This window comes from Eurypyga helias, unplaced genomic scaffold, assembly GCF_000690775.1.
Source record: "Eurypyga helias isolate BGI_N326 unplaced genomic scaffold, ASM69077v1 scaffold6833, whole genome shotgun sequence".
Lineage (NCBI taxonomy): Eukaryota > Metazoa > Chordata > Aves > Eurypygiformes > Eurypygidae > Eurypyga > Eurypyga helias.
The window spans coordinates 35,350-46,681 of NW_010239135.1; the positions used below are offsets into that span (position 1 = coordinate 35,350).

At 36.7% G+C, this 11,332-nt stretch overlaps 1 protein-coding gene across 1 annotated transcript in view; it reads right to left on the reverse strand.

Annotated features, from left to right (window-relative positions):
* Nucleotides 1–10,281, reverse strand: part of LOC104506914 (calcium-activated potassium channel subunit alpha-1-like) — a gene marked incomplete at its 5' end in the record, with an annotated part of 20,416 nt that extends 10,135 nt beyond the window's left edge. Inside the window, 3 exons of the mRNA XM_010148037.1 lie at nucleotides 653–771; nucleotides 2,334–2,528; nucleotides 10,151–10,281. Of these exons, the coding sequence (XP_010146339.1) occupies nucleotides 653–771; nucleotides 2,334–2,528; nucleotides 10,151–10,281 (445 nt within the window). The remainder of the gene's footprint in view (nucleotides 1–652; nucleotides 772–2,333; nucleotides 2,529–10,150) is intronic.
* Between the last annotated feature and the right edge of the window lie 1,051 nt (nucleotides 10,282–11,332).

The following is an 11,332-nucleotide window of genomic DNA, read 5'->3' on the forward strand; positions in this document are numbered from 1 at the left end:
GATTTGTGTTAGTTCTGGTATGGGTCTGTGTGTGTATTTCTAGCAGGCACTTAATTAAGACACATTTCAAGTAAGCTGCTAAATGGCCTTCAGGTTGCAAAGATGGAAATATGTCTGTTCTATTTAAAGCACTGAGATCAGCCTTGGTGCTACTGAAGTAAAAATGCAGCCTAACAAGAGAAGGGTTTCCATTTACTGGAAGAAATGATGAGTAGATACAGATAGTACCAACAGGAAGCCCACGGGAGTATGTTTTGAGCATTCAGATAAAAGAAAGTCTAGCTACTATAATCTAAATTATTATCCAGTAACTTACAGCCGATTGATATATGCAGACTGAAGACCTTTGCTTGTATGCAGGCTGTGGATCATCATAAATCAAACAAGATTAGGATATGTTCTGAAAATTTAGTTTTTTCTTTTTTTTTTTTTTTAATTAAAAGTAGCTGAAAACCTATGCAATGCTATCCCGCCTACGATTTAAAATCAGCTAAAGAGTCAGCATGACGTCCTCAAAGAGTTAGATTTTGTGGCAAAGTTATGTAGAAAATGAAGAAAGCTCTTTTTTAGATTTATTGCAGGCACTGGGATCTTGCTCCCTGAACAGACTGAGGAACAGTGAAGCAGAGATGTTCTAAAAGACTGGACTTACCGTTTAGTGCATTGGCTGGGGGGACTTAGATGTGCATCCCGTAATCGATAAATTCCAAAGCAAAGCATATTGTATGTTTTCAATGCTTTACAAAACAGATCTCCATAACAACCTCCATCCTAGGAGAAAGAGAGGAGAGGGGAGGAAAAAAAAAAAAAAAAAGAGAGAGAGAGAATAGAACATTTCTTTCCTTTCTTTTCTCTGTTAATCAATTTCAGGGAAGAGGATTTTCAGTATGAGCCTGTGCACAAAGGACAATATATAGACAGTTGTTTGTCACAAATATTTTACCCAAGGAAATTAATAATGTAAATTATTTCTTTCAAATAAGTAATTATGTAAAGTGACCATTATTTTGGAGAGCCTTGGTCCATGAAATAATGATAAATTGGGAAGGGTGAGTGATTTGCTTTAAGCTGGAAATACAAACTTTGGTACTACGCAATGCATATTTGACAAATTACAGTAACTGCTGTATTAAAATTGTTGGAATTTTTGTTCTTTTTTTGGCAGTAGCTATACTGTCATCTAGACAAATAAATTCACTTGGGAGCACAACAAAAATTAGAGTTCTGAGGGGTTAAAAGGAAAATAAAATATCTCCCACTTTAAATAAATGATGACATGTATACCATTTTTCATAAATAATATAAAATATTTTTGTCAGAAAAAAAAAGTTTAGATAACTCGTATATCTATTGATTTTTAAGGTAAGATGATTGTCAATGCCTTCTGCCTTCACTGATGTCGTGCAATTGAGGCTCTGGTGAAACAGCATTTGAAGGACTGGTACCGCTTGTTTTATTTGTGAAAATACTATGCCACACGCCCAAGTTTTTGATGAGCTGTTAGTCTCAGCTATGAATGGACTTCTACATGAACTGAAGAGCTGTGTACTTTCATCTGTGCATTCTCATCACCCTTAATCCTTAAACTGGGACTCCTTGCCATTCCTCTGAAGAAGGTAGCTCCATTCCTTTTGAGCAGAGTGGGTGAACACAAAGCTCATACAAGAAATATCAAACCCTACATCGTCATCAAAGTGAAGTGGGATTTGCCACAAGATTACAAGATTTGGTCCAGAAAACATTTCTACATACGTTTTTATCCAAACACACTGTTTCTTTAAAGACGGTTTGTTTATTTGGTTTGGGTTTTTTCTTTTTTTCTTCACTCTTAGGACAGTGGAGTCCAAATGTCAGAAAAACAGTAATTTGCAAGAATTTAGTTTATCCAGAAACAGCAGAAAACAAACCTTACAGCTTTGTTTTCATACTCATAAGCATATTTTAAGCAAAATATGGAAGCTCCATGGAAAGACTAATTAAGCTTATCAAAACTCAACAAAGATACAATATTGCTCCTGTTTACAATGGATTGTTGTCAGAATGGTTATATCATCCAAGTCAGCTCATCCATCTCTTCAGCTGACAACTAAGAATAACCACAGGATTTTCTATATGAAATAACCAGGCAGGGAGACTGGGAAATCATACAGCTTCTTACAAAGGGTAAGAGCAAACCTGGCACCCTGTGCTGTAAGTTGTCAGACAATGCAAAAGCTCTATTAAAGTAAAGAATAGAAATTTTATGCTCATTAAGATATATTTTTAATTCGGTCTGAGTGAAAAGAAATAGATTACAGACCAGCCTTGGTCCTACATTTCCCCCATGATCTTACCCCTAGGTCTGCAAACGGCCCATCATACAAAGCCAACTGAGCAACTCGACACCTGTCCCTGTTTGCAAGTGTCTGGGGCGTGCTGTAACCTCCTCTCAACGCATTTTCCTCAGCGATCAGTGCTTCCAGCTCTGGTGTGGCTCCTCCTGTTACCAATGTCCGTATCAGTGTGAGGATATTGTCATTGAAGTATGTCTGCAGAGATAAAAGAAAGCTCTTTAAGCAAACACCATTAAAGTCACAACTGAAGACATCCAAATTACAACTTTTCTGGGTTTCTGCTGTTTAAAGTTCTTGGCTGTCTCTTCAAATAATTTTATACAGAAAGTGAAAAGACAGCAGCCTCCAATTACTCTATTTTCTTCTATCCCATTAGGCTCCTACACTAGATCCTTCCTTTTAAACACCAATTCAGGCTGATTTTTATTAAAGTACAAAAATTTGAATGATTTATGTTTCCTATAATTGGTGTTAGTAGTGATGCAATGACTGCTTTCCTTCTCATTGCCTTCATGTCTAATAATGGGCTTTAGGACATGTAATTGTAAAATTCAGACCACATTTAAAGCTTACACAGGCTAGATTGCCTTTTTACTCCTGTCACCAATTCGTTGGGGAGCTGCCTTTGTGCTGCAAATGTCATTACTTATTACTGTGGCTGGACTCTAGCAGTCTAACCGATGTATTGTACTAAACATCTTATTACGAGACTTGACAGTGTTCAGACATAAGCATGTATCAATTAAACATCTTGAGTTCATTCCAGATAAATGTATGATGAGTTTGGGATCCTGGTGGTCCTTTTAAAAAACTCTAGGGTATAGGGTAAGTGTGGTTTATTAGGGAAGATTTACTCCACACTGACATTTTGCCAGCATCTGCAGCATTGCTGGTCTGTCAGGCAAACAATGGGTATTTTAAAAATTAATTTAATGCCAGATGAATGACTTTCAAGTTCACTTAAAAGTATACTGGTATAGTTCAGAGATACCCAGTTAAATATCTGCACTGTAATATACTGGGGGGGGGAAGTGGAGCAAAAATGAGACACCGTCGTTTACAATGTCACTAATGTCTGTGTTTTCAGAAACTTTGGAAGCGTGGGGGACATACGAGAATAAAATGAGCACACTGTAGAGTACACAGGATTGATATTACTGGATCTGTGGATTTCATTACTAGATTTGTGACTTTTGTTGAATTTAGGACTTGGAACAAGTGCCTGTAATCCAACCAGGTAAAAATGAATACTGAATTCTCAAACAGTGCTTGTTGTCAAAGGTAATGCTTTTTAAACAATACTCTTCAATGAAATTCATTGCTCTATCAATACAATGTAATTGTATTTAATACATGGGTAAACTGAGGTACAGGTTGAAATATTTTATCTTGAGATCAAAAAGCAGAACTGGCTTCCCATCCATGTTACTTTGATATTCCTTCTTTGTATAATGAAACTTCAGTTTTATTGTTCACTTGAGATGACAGATAAAACAAGAGAAAATGAATTCTACGCAGCAACATTTTTCACTGTTACACTGAAGTTTCCTAACTTCAAGCTTCTCTGCCTATTTGCATAAGCACATATGCAAATCACCTGTTGAATAAATTAAAATGAAAGAAACATATTACTATCATTATATATGCCCTAAAGCAAATCTTTGCATCTCATCAACTCCAATCCTTTGAAGTTAGCCCAGGTAAGGCAGTACAAATTTTAAATACAAACTGTACTGTAAAGAGTTGTCTGAAATTAGCATGGGTTCAGGAAGACTCAGCTAGTCTAAAACAAGAGCTAATCTCAAATCAGCTCTTACACATGTGGATGCACTGTGTAACAATTCAGGTGTAATACTCAAACCTTCCTTAACATATAGAAAAATCAATGTGACCCCTTGCAGGAATGTAAGTCTGGAGTGATTACATGATGTTTAATAGGTATCGCCATGGTGAGAGAGAGAAGACATTCAGGCATGACTGTTTATTCTTCAATTACTTCTTCCTTGATGTCACTGAGGTGAGAATCAGTTGCCCTCTTTAGCAACTCTTCCCACTCTGCTATACTTTTCCAACATGGAAGTAGTCAGAATAAAAAATTGGCATTAAGTTTAGTCTATTTTCTTAGTCTTTGTCAGTGTATGTTATATAGCACTCAGAACCGAAACAATTATCAGAATTCCTTTGGTCCAGCAGTTAGGCAGCATTGCTACTTGACATCCGTTTCTTGGGTATAAAGCCAAATTCTGCCAGATCTAGAGGTTGGAGGCACTGCAATTGGAGAAGCTGGAAAAGCCTGTTCAGTAATTCTCTACGGCATTTTAACACGCCTTCACAAAAGCACACCATTTTCTGCAATAGTATCTTTTCTTATGACTTCCCCAATCTTTTAATAAGTATTTCTTATTCTTTTTCTTCTCTAACTAGTGATATTTAGTATTAGTAAAAAAACACTACTCTCAGTTTTACATCTATAAATCAAGATAAAAGAATATGAAACAAAAGCAAAGCATTTCTCTACTGGTAGATTTTTCAAGTCTGGTTTACAACGAGGCCACCTATGGTAAGAAGTGTTCACCTGCTCCAAGACTGATGGATACCGGTTCATGTGAAATAGCCTGTGTTTATAGACTGCTGACTTGCAGTGTCTAGTACAACACTCAAAAGTCTAAAATTGTGCTAATAATTTTATTACTACTTAGGAGGTATCATTAGGCCAGCCTTCACTGGTTTCCACGTCTTTCTCTCCTTATTCCGTAACACAAATAATAGCAACCATAGCCAGAATCCAGGATTTAAACATATATACTCTTAGCTCATCTGAATTTTGTATTGTGCAAGTACACAATTACCCCATATCATAAATTCAGTTGTAGCTCACTAAAGTATGATCTACTTAAAAATTATACTGTGGCCATATCGCTCATTTTACTACAGACCTCATATTAAACCGAGAAATGAAAGTAGTAGCAAAATAATGTATCAAGTCAGGCACTGGTCACAAATTCATTAATTAAAATAAAATAAAATACCCCATCGCCCCCCTCAAACCCGAGTGCAATTAAGACACAATGGGCCCAATTCTGACTTATGTCATGTGCCAACCAGGAGGAACTCTGGGAGCCATACACTACTATGAAACTGATGAAAATGAGGAAAGAATCAGGTCTATTGTCAATGGAACAGGACGCTGTCACTGGAGAAAGGCCTCCCACTGCTAGACAAATGTTAAGGCAAAGCTAAGACACTTAGCAATGGAGACAACTTTTATCTTTGAACAATGGCTTAATTTGGGTTGCACAGTGACATGTGGATGTCACCATTTAATCAGATGGATGAATGCAGCCAAATGAAGGGTTTTGTTTTTTGCCATCAATGAGTGAAAAGATTCTAACTTTCAGGATGGACTGCTCTGGCATTTCATCCCATCAGAAAGTTCCCAACCATAAGGAAGAAAGGATGGCTGAATAGGAAACTGAAACTTGTCACCTTCTGCTAAATAAGGTTGCTTCCTCCTGAACTAGTGTATTTAACACTCCACAGGAAAAAAAAATCTGTCCATGCTTTCAATTTCCTCGAAAATCAGACTCCTCTCATTACCTCTTGCCAGTTTGGAACTGGGGGACACTGAAAAGCTGAACTAGCTGATATCCATTTCCTTTGGAATAATAATACATTGAAATTAATTTGAGAGTGATCTTCTACTTGCTCTGTGGGAGGGTACATGGCCTGGATATGCCAGTACTTATAAGAAACCAATCTACAGAATGTCTTTGGAAAGGTGCTGCAGTACTTAAAGTAACAAGACACATTCCAGTGATGGCAAGTGAATCCCTTTTGTTGACTGTGAAACTGTAACTGAATAAATGCTTGTTTGTTGCTGCCCTTAACTGAACCTCACACTGGACATCTGTATGACATCGCAGTAATCGGCACCCAGAATGAGAATATGAAATAGGTGTACTCCAAATACTGAAAAAAGGAAATGCATCATAGACACTGAAACTGGGTAGATGGCAAGCAATTCTAACATGGATATCTGAGCTAGCAGTGCCACCTAGCCTATGCTCCAGAACTGTAGCGGAGCTCTTTCAAATCTTTCTGTGAGGCTTTCCCATTTCCTCAATCATTTTTTAAAGTATAATTACCAGAATGCTTATGTTTTGTGGTTAATGCTGTCAAGCCTTTTAAACTAATTGGTCTTTTACAGAAAATGTAACTGAAAATTAGCACATCTTTTAATAATATTGCTTCAACTTTAATAGCATTTTGCCTTTCATTTATAATTACTCTAAAATTGTCATTTTCCAAATCATATCTGCCATTTTTTTGTGTTTGCTAGTGGGGTTTTTATGGATTTCCTTTTAAGAAGACTCCTCATCCACAGCATGCAGTTTTTAACTTTGGTTTTAAACAAATATTTTAACTTGCTTTTCTTTTTCAGTTGGAGGAATGCTGTTGAATGAATAATATATATCCAAACCTGAGGAAATACTGAGCTAACATCAGTAACTTGTACCAATAACAAAAGTGTCTTTGAGACAGAATCAACAGCAGAAAATAAATAACAGCATTTCAAAATTTTACAATCTAGTGATTCTCAAAATATTGTCCAAACTTTGAAGAAGTTTGGGACACTTTAGGTTACAAGATGCTGCTTGCTAATCCTCTGAAAGGTCTTGCACAAAAAATAGTCTCGTATTTCAAATTTTTCATATCATTGATTAGAACAGTTTCTTTTCTGTATAAATAATACTGTGAGGGTCTCTGAAGGAGAACTCGAGTAAGGAATACACTGAAAAGTTGTTTTTAACTGTTTTAAGTGTTGTATTCCATTCTGTGCTTTCATTTATATGAAGAAAATGTAGAATTTAGTATTATAGAATAAAAATGGAGACCTAAATTATTAGCACAAGGAAATAAACTCTAGGATATCGTATGTTAAACTGTATAATCTGGTTCTGCAGATCCTTGCCTCTAACAGCACCACTCTGACAGTATATAAGATCTATTGTCAGCAGTGTGTGTGGAAGGGATGCCAACCTTCCAGAACTTCTGTGGTTGTTATAGCTTCAGCACCAAAAGGAATAACAGAGAAGCTTTGGCTCTCAGGCCAACTGTTCAAATCTTTGAAAGTACTGTGTGTTTACAAAACTGGTTTCCTTCACACACAGGATTTTCTGGAATAACTACCTCAACGGGACCCTGAAAAGGAAAAAGTACTTCTCCTCAAAAATTTGCTCCTCTTACTACCCTATGCCACCTAACTTGTTTGTAGCTGAAGACAATCCTTTTTACAAAACATTGACATCATTTAAAAGGTACTTCCAATAACGTGGGTTTAGTCAAATTCAACTTGGTGATGAGAATGTGCTTTGCTTTTCAGGAGCGCTGCCTCCTTGAGCCTGACAGACTACATATATTCTTTCCCTGGGTTTGCATATGTTATGACAAAACAAATATTAATGTATCATTCATTCAACTTGCATTCCAGAGATATCGACAGAGATCAACAACTGGAATTTTTCTATCAAAATTAAGCAATAAAACCCCCTGAATCACTAAGTAGACTGAGTAATGAACTAGATTCTTGTCTCAAAGTAGCTGGTACAAGCCAGCACAGTGAATTATTTCCCCCTTACAGAATTCCTGTGCAATTAATAGGATGAAAGCATGACTAGATCTCACAATTTAGTGAGAATTTTGGGTTCCATTTGCTGGAACTGGCTTGTCATTAGGCAGAATAAATAGAAGCTGGTGTCTAAAAACAAGTGTACTCCAGAAAAGGAAAGAAAGAAAAAAAAAAAGAGATAATATAGTGCAAGTGGGTTTGTTTCTGTGAAAAATGGTCTTTTCCTTGGAGAAGAGAAAGGATAATACATCCTTCCCATGAGAATAGGGATAGTAAAGGGAAAACATCTCACACATCTTAGACTTTCTGAAGGGTCAGGAAGTATTGTACTTTTCCAACTCTTTACTAGGCCTTTGAGGAATAAAAGAGAAAATAACACTGCCACTGATCAGCAAAGTGGTGAAAGAAAAGATAGGATGGTGAACAACTCTGACTGAATCCTTGGCTTGTCTTCTTGATTAGTATTTTTTTGTAAGCTAGATTTTCTACCCTTGTTATCATATTTACTTCTCTGGCTTCAGGCTGCACTGTCCCTGACATATAGTATGACCACTTAGATGTGAAAATGTTTGAAAAAACACTTCGTTGAAGAAAGGAATTGCAGAAATGGAGGGGCATGTCAAAAAATAAAAATTAACTAAATCTAGAAATAACTTAAAATATTGTGAGGAATATAAGATGAGTTCCAAGTAATAATTTCTGAAGAGTCATGTTCCACATATTTCTTACCGCCTTACTATTATCTACATGATATACCTTTGCAGAAGAAAGCAATAGCATCCACAACGTGTTGCTCTCTTTTTGTGGTGATGCCAGTGGCAGTCAGAAGAATTAACCCTATTTTTTCCAAGATTCTCAAGTGCCCACTGAATGATTCATTCAGTGACAATGATTTAGATAATAATGTGAGTAAACAGCTCTCAGTATAACAACTTGGAACCTTCATGTTAAATTATTCTCATTTATAATGCGAAAATGCTCAATATGTGAAAATGCTCAACATGTTATTCATAGAGATTTTAATTAGAGAATGTACAGAGTTAAAGTGTGCTTGCTTAGGCTTTCTGAATTTGTCACGTCTGCAAAATATGGCCAGTAAACTTCAAAAAAAAGTATTTTCTGAGTTTATTGCAAACTCTTAGGCTGCATTAGAATAAAAATTTATCAGTGTACACTGATTTTATTCATCTGTGGATGGAACATATGAGAAATATAGCAGGGAATAAAAATATGAAATACAGATGCATAAATATGAATCAAATATCAGATAATAACAATCACTGTGAATTTTTCTTAAAAGTAAAAAGCTTCATTCTGAATTTACGTGAAGGTCAGACTTGGCTCCTTTTAGGAAATCCATCTGCTTATTTCTCATATTGTGTGCAGTTTACAGCAGATTATTCCCAGCACCATGGAGCTTTATTCCACAGAGAGCTCAGAAAGCTTATGCTTAGATTTTAAAAAAGCTTTGTCTTTGCTACGTCTAGCAGAGCTTAAAGTGCCTCTGAAGGAAGGGCAGCTCACCCAGAGCAACACTGCTCTGAAAATCTAGCCAATATGAAGCAAGGGAGGACGAAAAGGAGTGTGACTGAGGTGTTTGCTTCAATACTATGCTATGGCTGAAAACCAAAACCCTAATGTAGGCATAACCAAAGGCCACCATCTGCAGTTTCTGGCATGCACTTATGTTTTCATTCACAAGACAACTCATGTGAAAAAGAGACGATGACCTCTCTTCACACAAGTAGAGTTCACTTGATGTGTACAATGGCTTTCATATAGTTCTGCCAGTGTCCCCCAGCACTCAGAGCGTTGTTCATAGCTACAGGAAAATAAAAGCTTAAAACATATTTGCTGCTGTCTGACATGAATGGTGAGCATAGGGACTGACGCAATAAATTTGGATCTGGGTTTCAGAAGGAAGGTACAACATTTTTTTGAAAATATTATTCTTAAAGCTGGACATAAGACTGCTTTTAAAACTGTGGACTCATGGTAGTCCTAGGTATCTCAGTTGTTTTAATGTCTCTGTGTCCAACTAGAAAATAACCTACGTTAGGCTCTGTAATTCTCTTGACATCTAAGATAAAAGTTGATTCTCCTGATTACCTGTAGAAAAGGGACTATGCTTTCATACTTTTCGCAATAAAGCTGATGGAAGAGAATGAAAGAGGTTTTGTTTGCTTACTGCGCTCATGAGAGAGTCCAGCACACTGACAGCAAATGCAGTTCCACATGCAAAGGGCTGTGTGAGGTACAGTTCTGTGTCTGGATCATCATCATCATCTTGGTCCAAGAACTGAACATTTGAATCATTTACTGAAAATAATAATATAAAAAAAAAAAATCATAAAGTGCTTCTAGGTCACCAGGATGTGACCTTACACATTACACAGTCAGAAAGAAAAAGAAACAGCATATGTCTGGAAACACAGACTTGTGTCTGACATCACTGAAAATGAAATCAAGATGGATGTGAAAATGTCGATTTAAAAATCAGTTGATCATTATCCTCCTTGAGAGGTGACTACCCCTTTGCCATAAAAAGTACCTTCGTGGCACTAGCTGCCTGCACTCAAAATGAGATACATGACGCTCTTTTCTATATTGAGACAATCTTGGTATCAGTTGGGTACAGTCTGTATGCATGTACAGTGAAATGTTATCACAAGACACCAAGGCAGACCCCTTTGTAAAATAAAGGCCGTCCATAAAACACTGATATAGCCCACAGGCATCTGTTAGATGTGCTGCTGTGATTCTTACTGGATTGGTGTTAATGCATTTAGAGCTGGAAAGACGATAAACTGTTGCTTTAACATGCATCTATCTGAATGAATGAGCAATACTCCAGCTAGTCTCTTGCAGTACTGCCTTTTGTCCAAATATTTGTCTCTATAACTTCACTTCCTTAGCCACTGGCTAAATCCTTTATTTGCCAATGTGAAAAAGAATCTACATCAGTCTGTTTTAAAGAAAAAGCCCAAATAAAGTAAGATTTGTCATTTAAACTTCCTCTGGCATTTCACTGTCACAGTTAAGCTCTCTGCCTCCACCTCATTCCACTAAAAAGGTTGTTTCCTTGAGATCAGTGTATCAAGCGGATCATATTTCATGAAATACTTCATTTCCATATTACTCCTACTCAGGCATGAAAACAAAAACTGCTTAGCTATGCCAACAAAATACCCTTTAATTTATTAAATGACATATTAATTTAATTTCCCATGCAAGGAAGAGAAATTATAAACTTTTCCAGCATTTGACCGCACACATTGACTAAGTCCCTATTCCCATGTGAAAAAATGTCCTGAGCCAAGCAGGGAGCTCTTAAAGCAACGTGAGAGCTGCTGTTAACTTGATCAGGTTT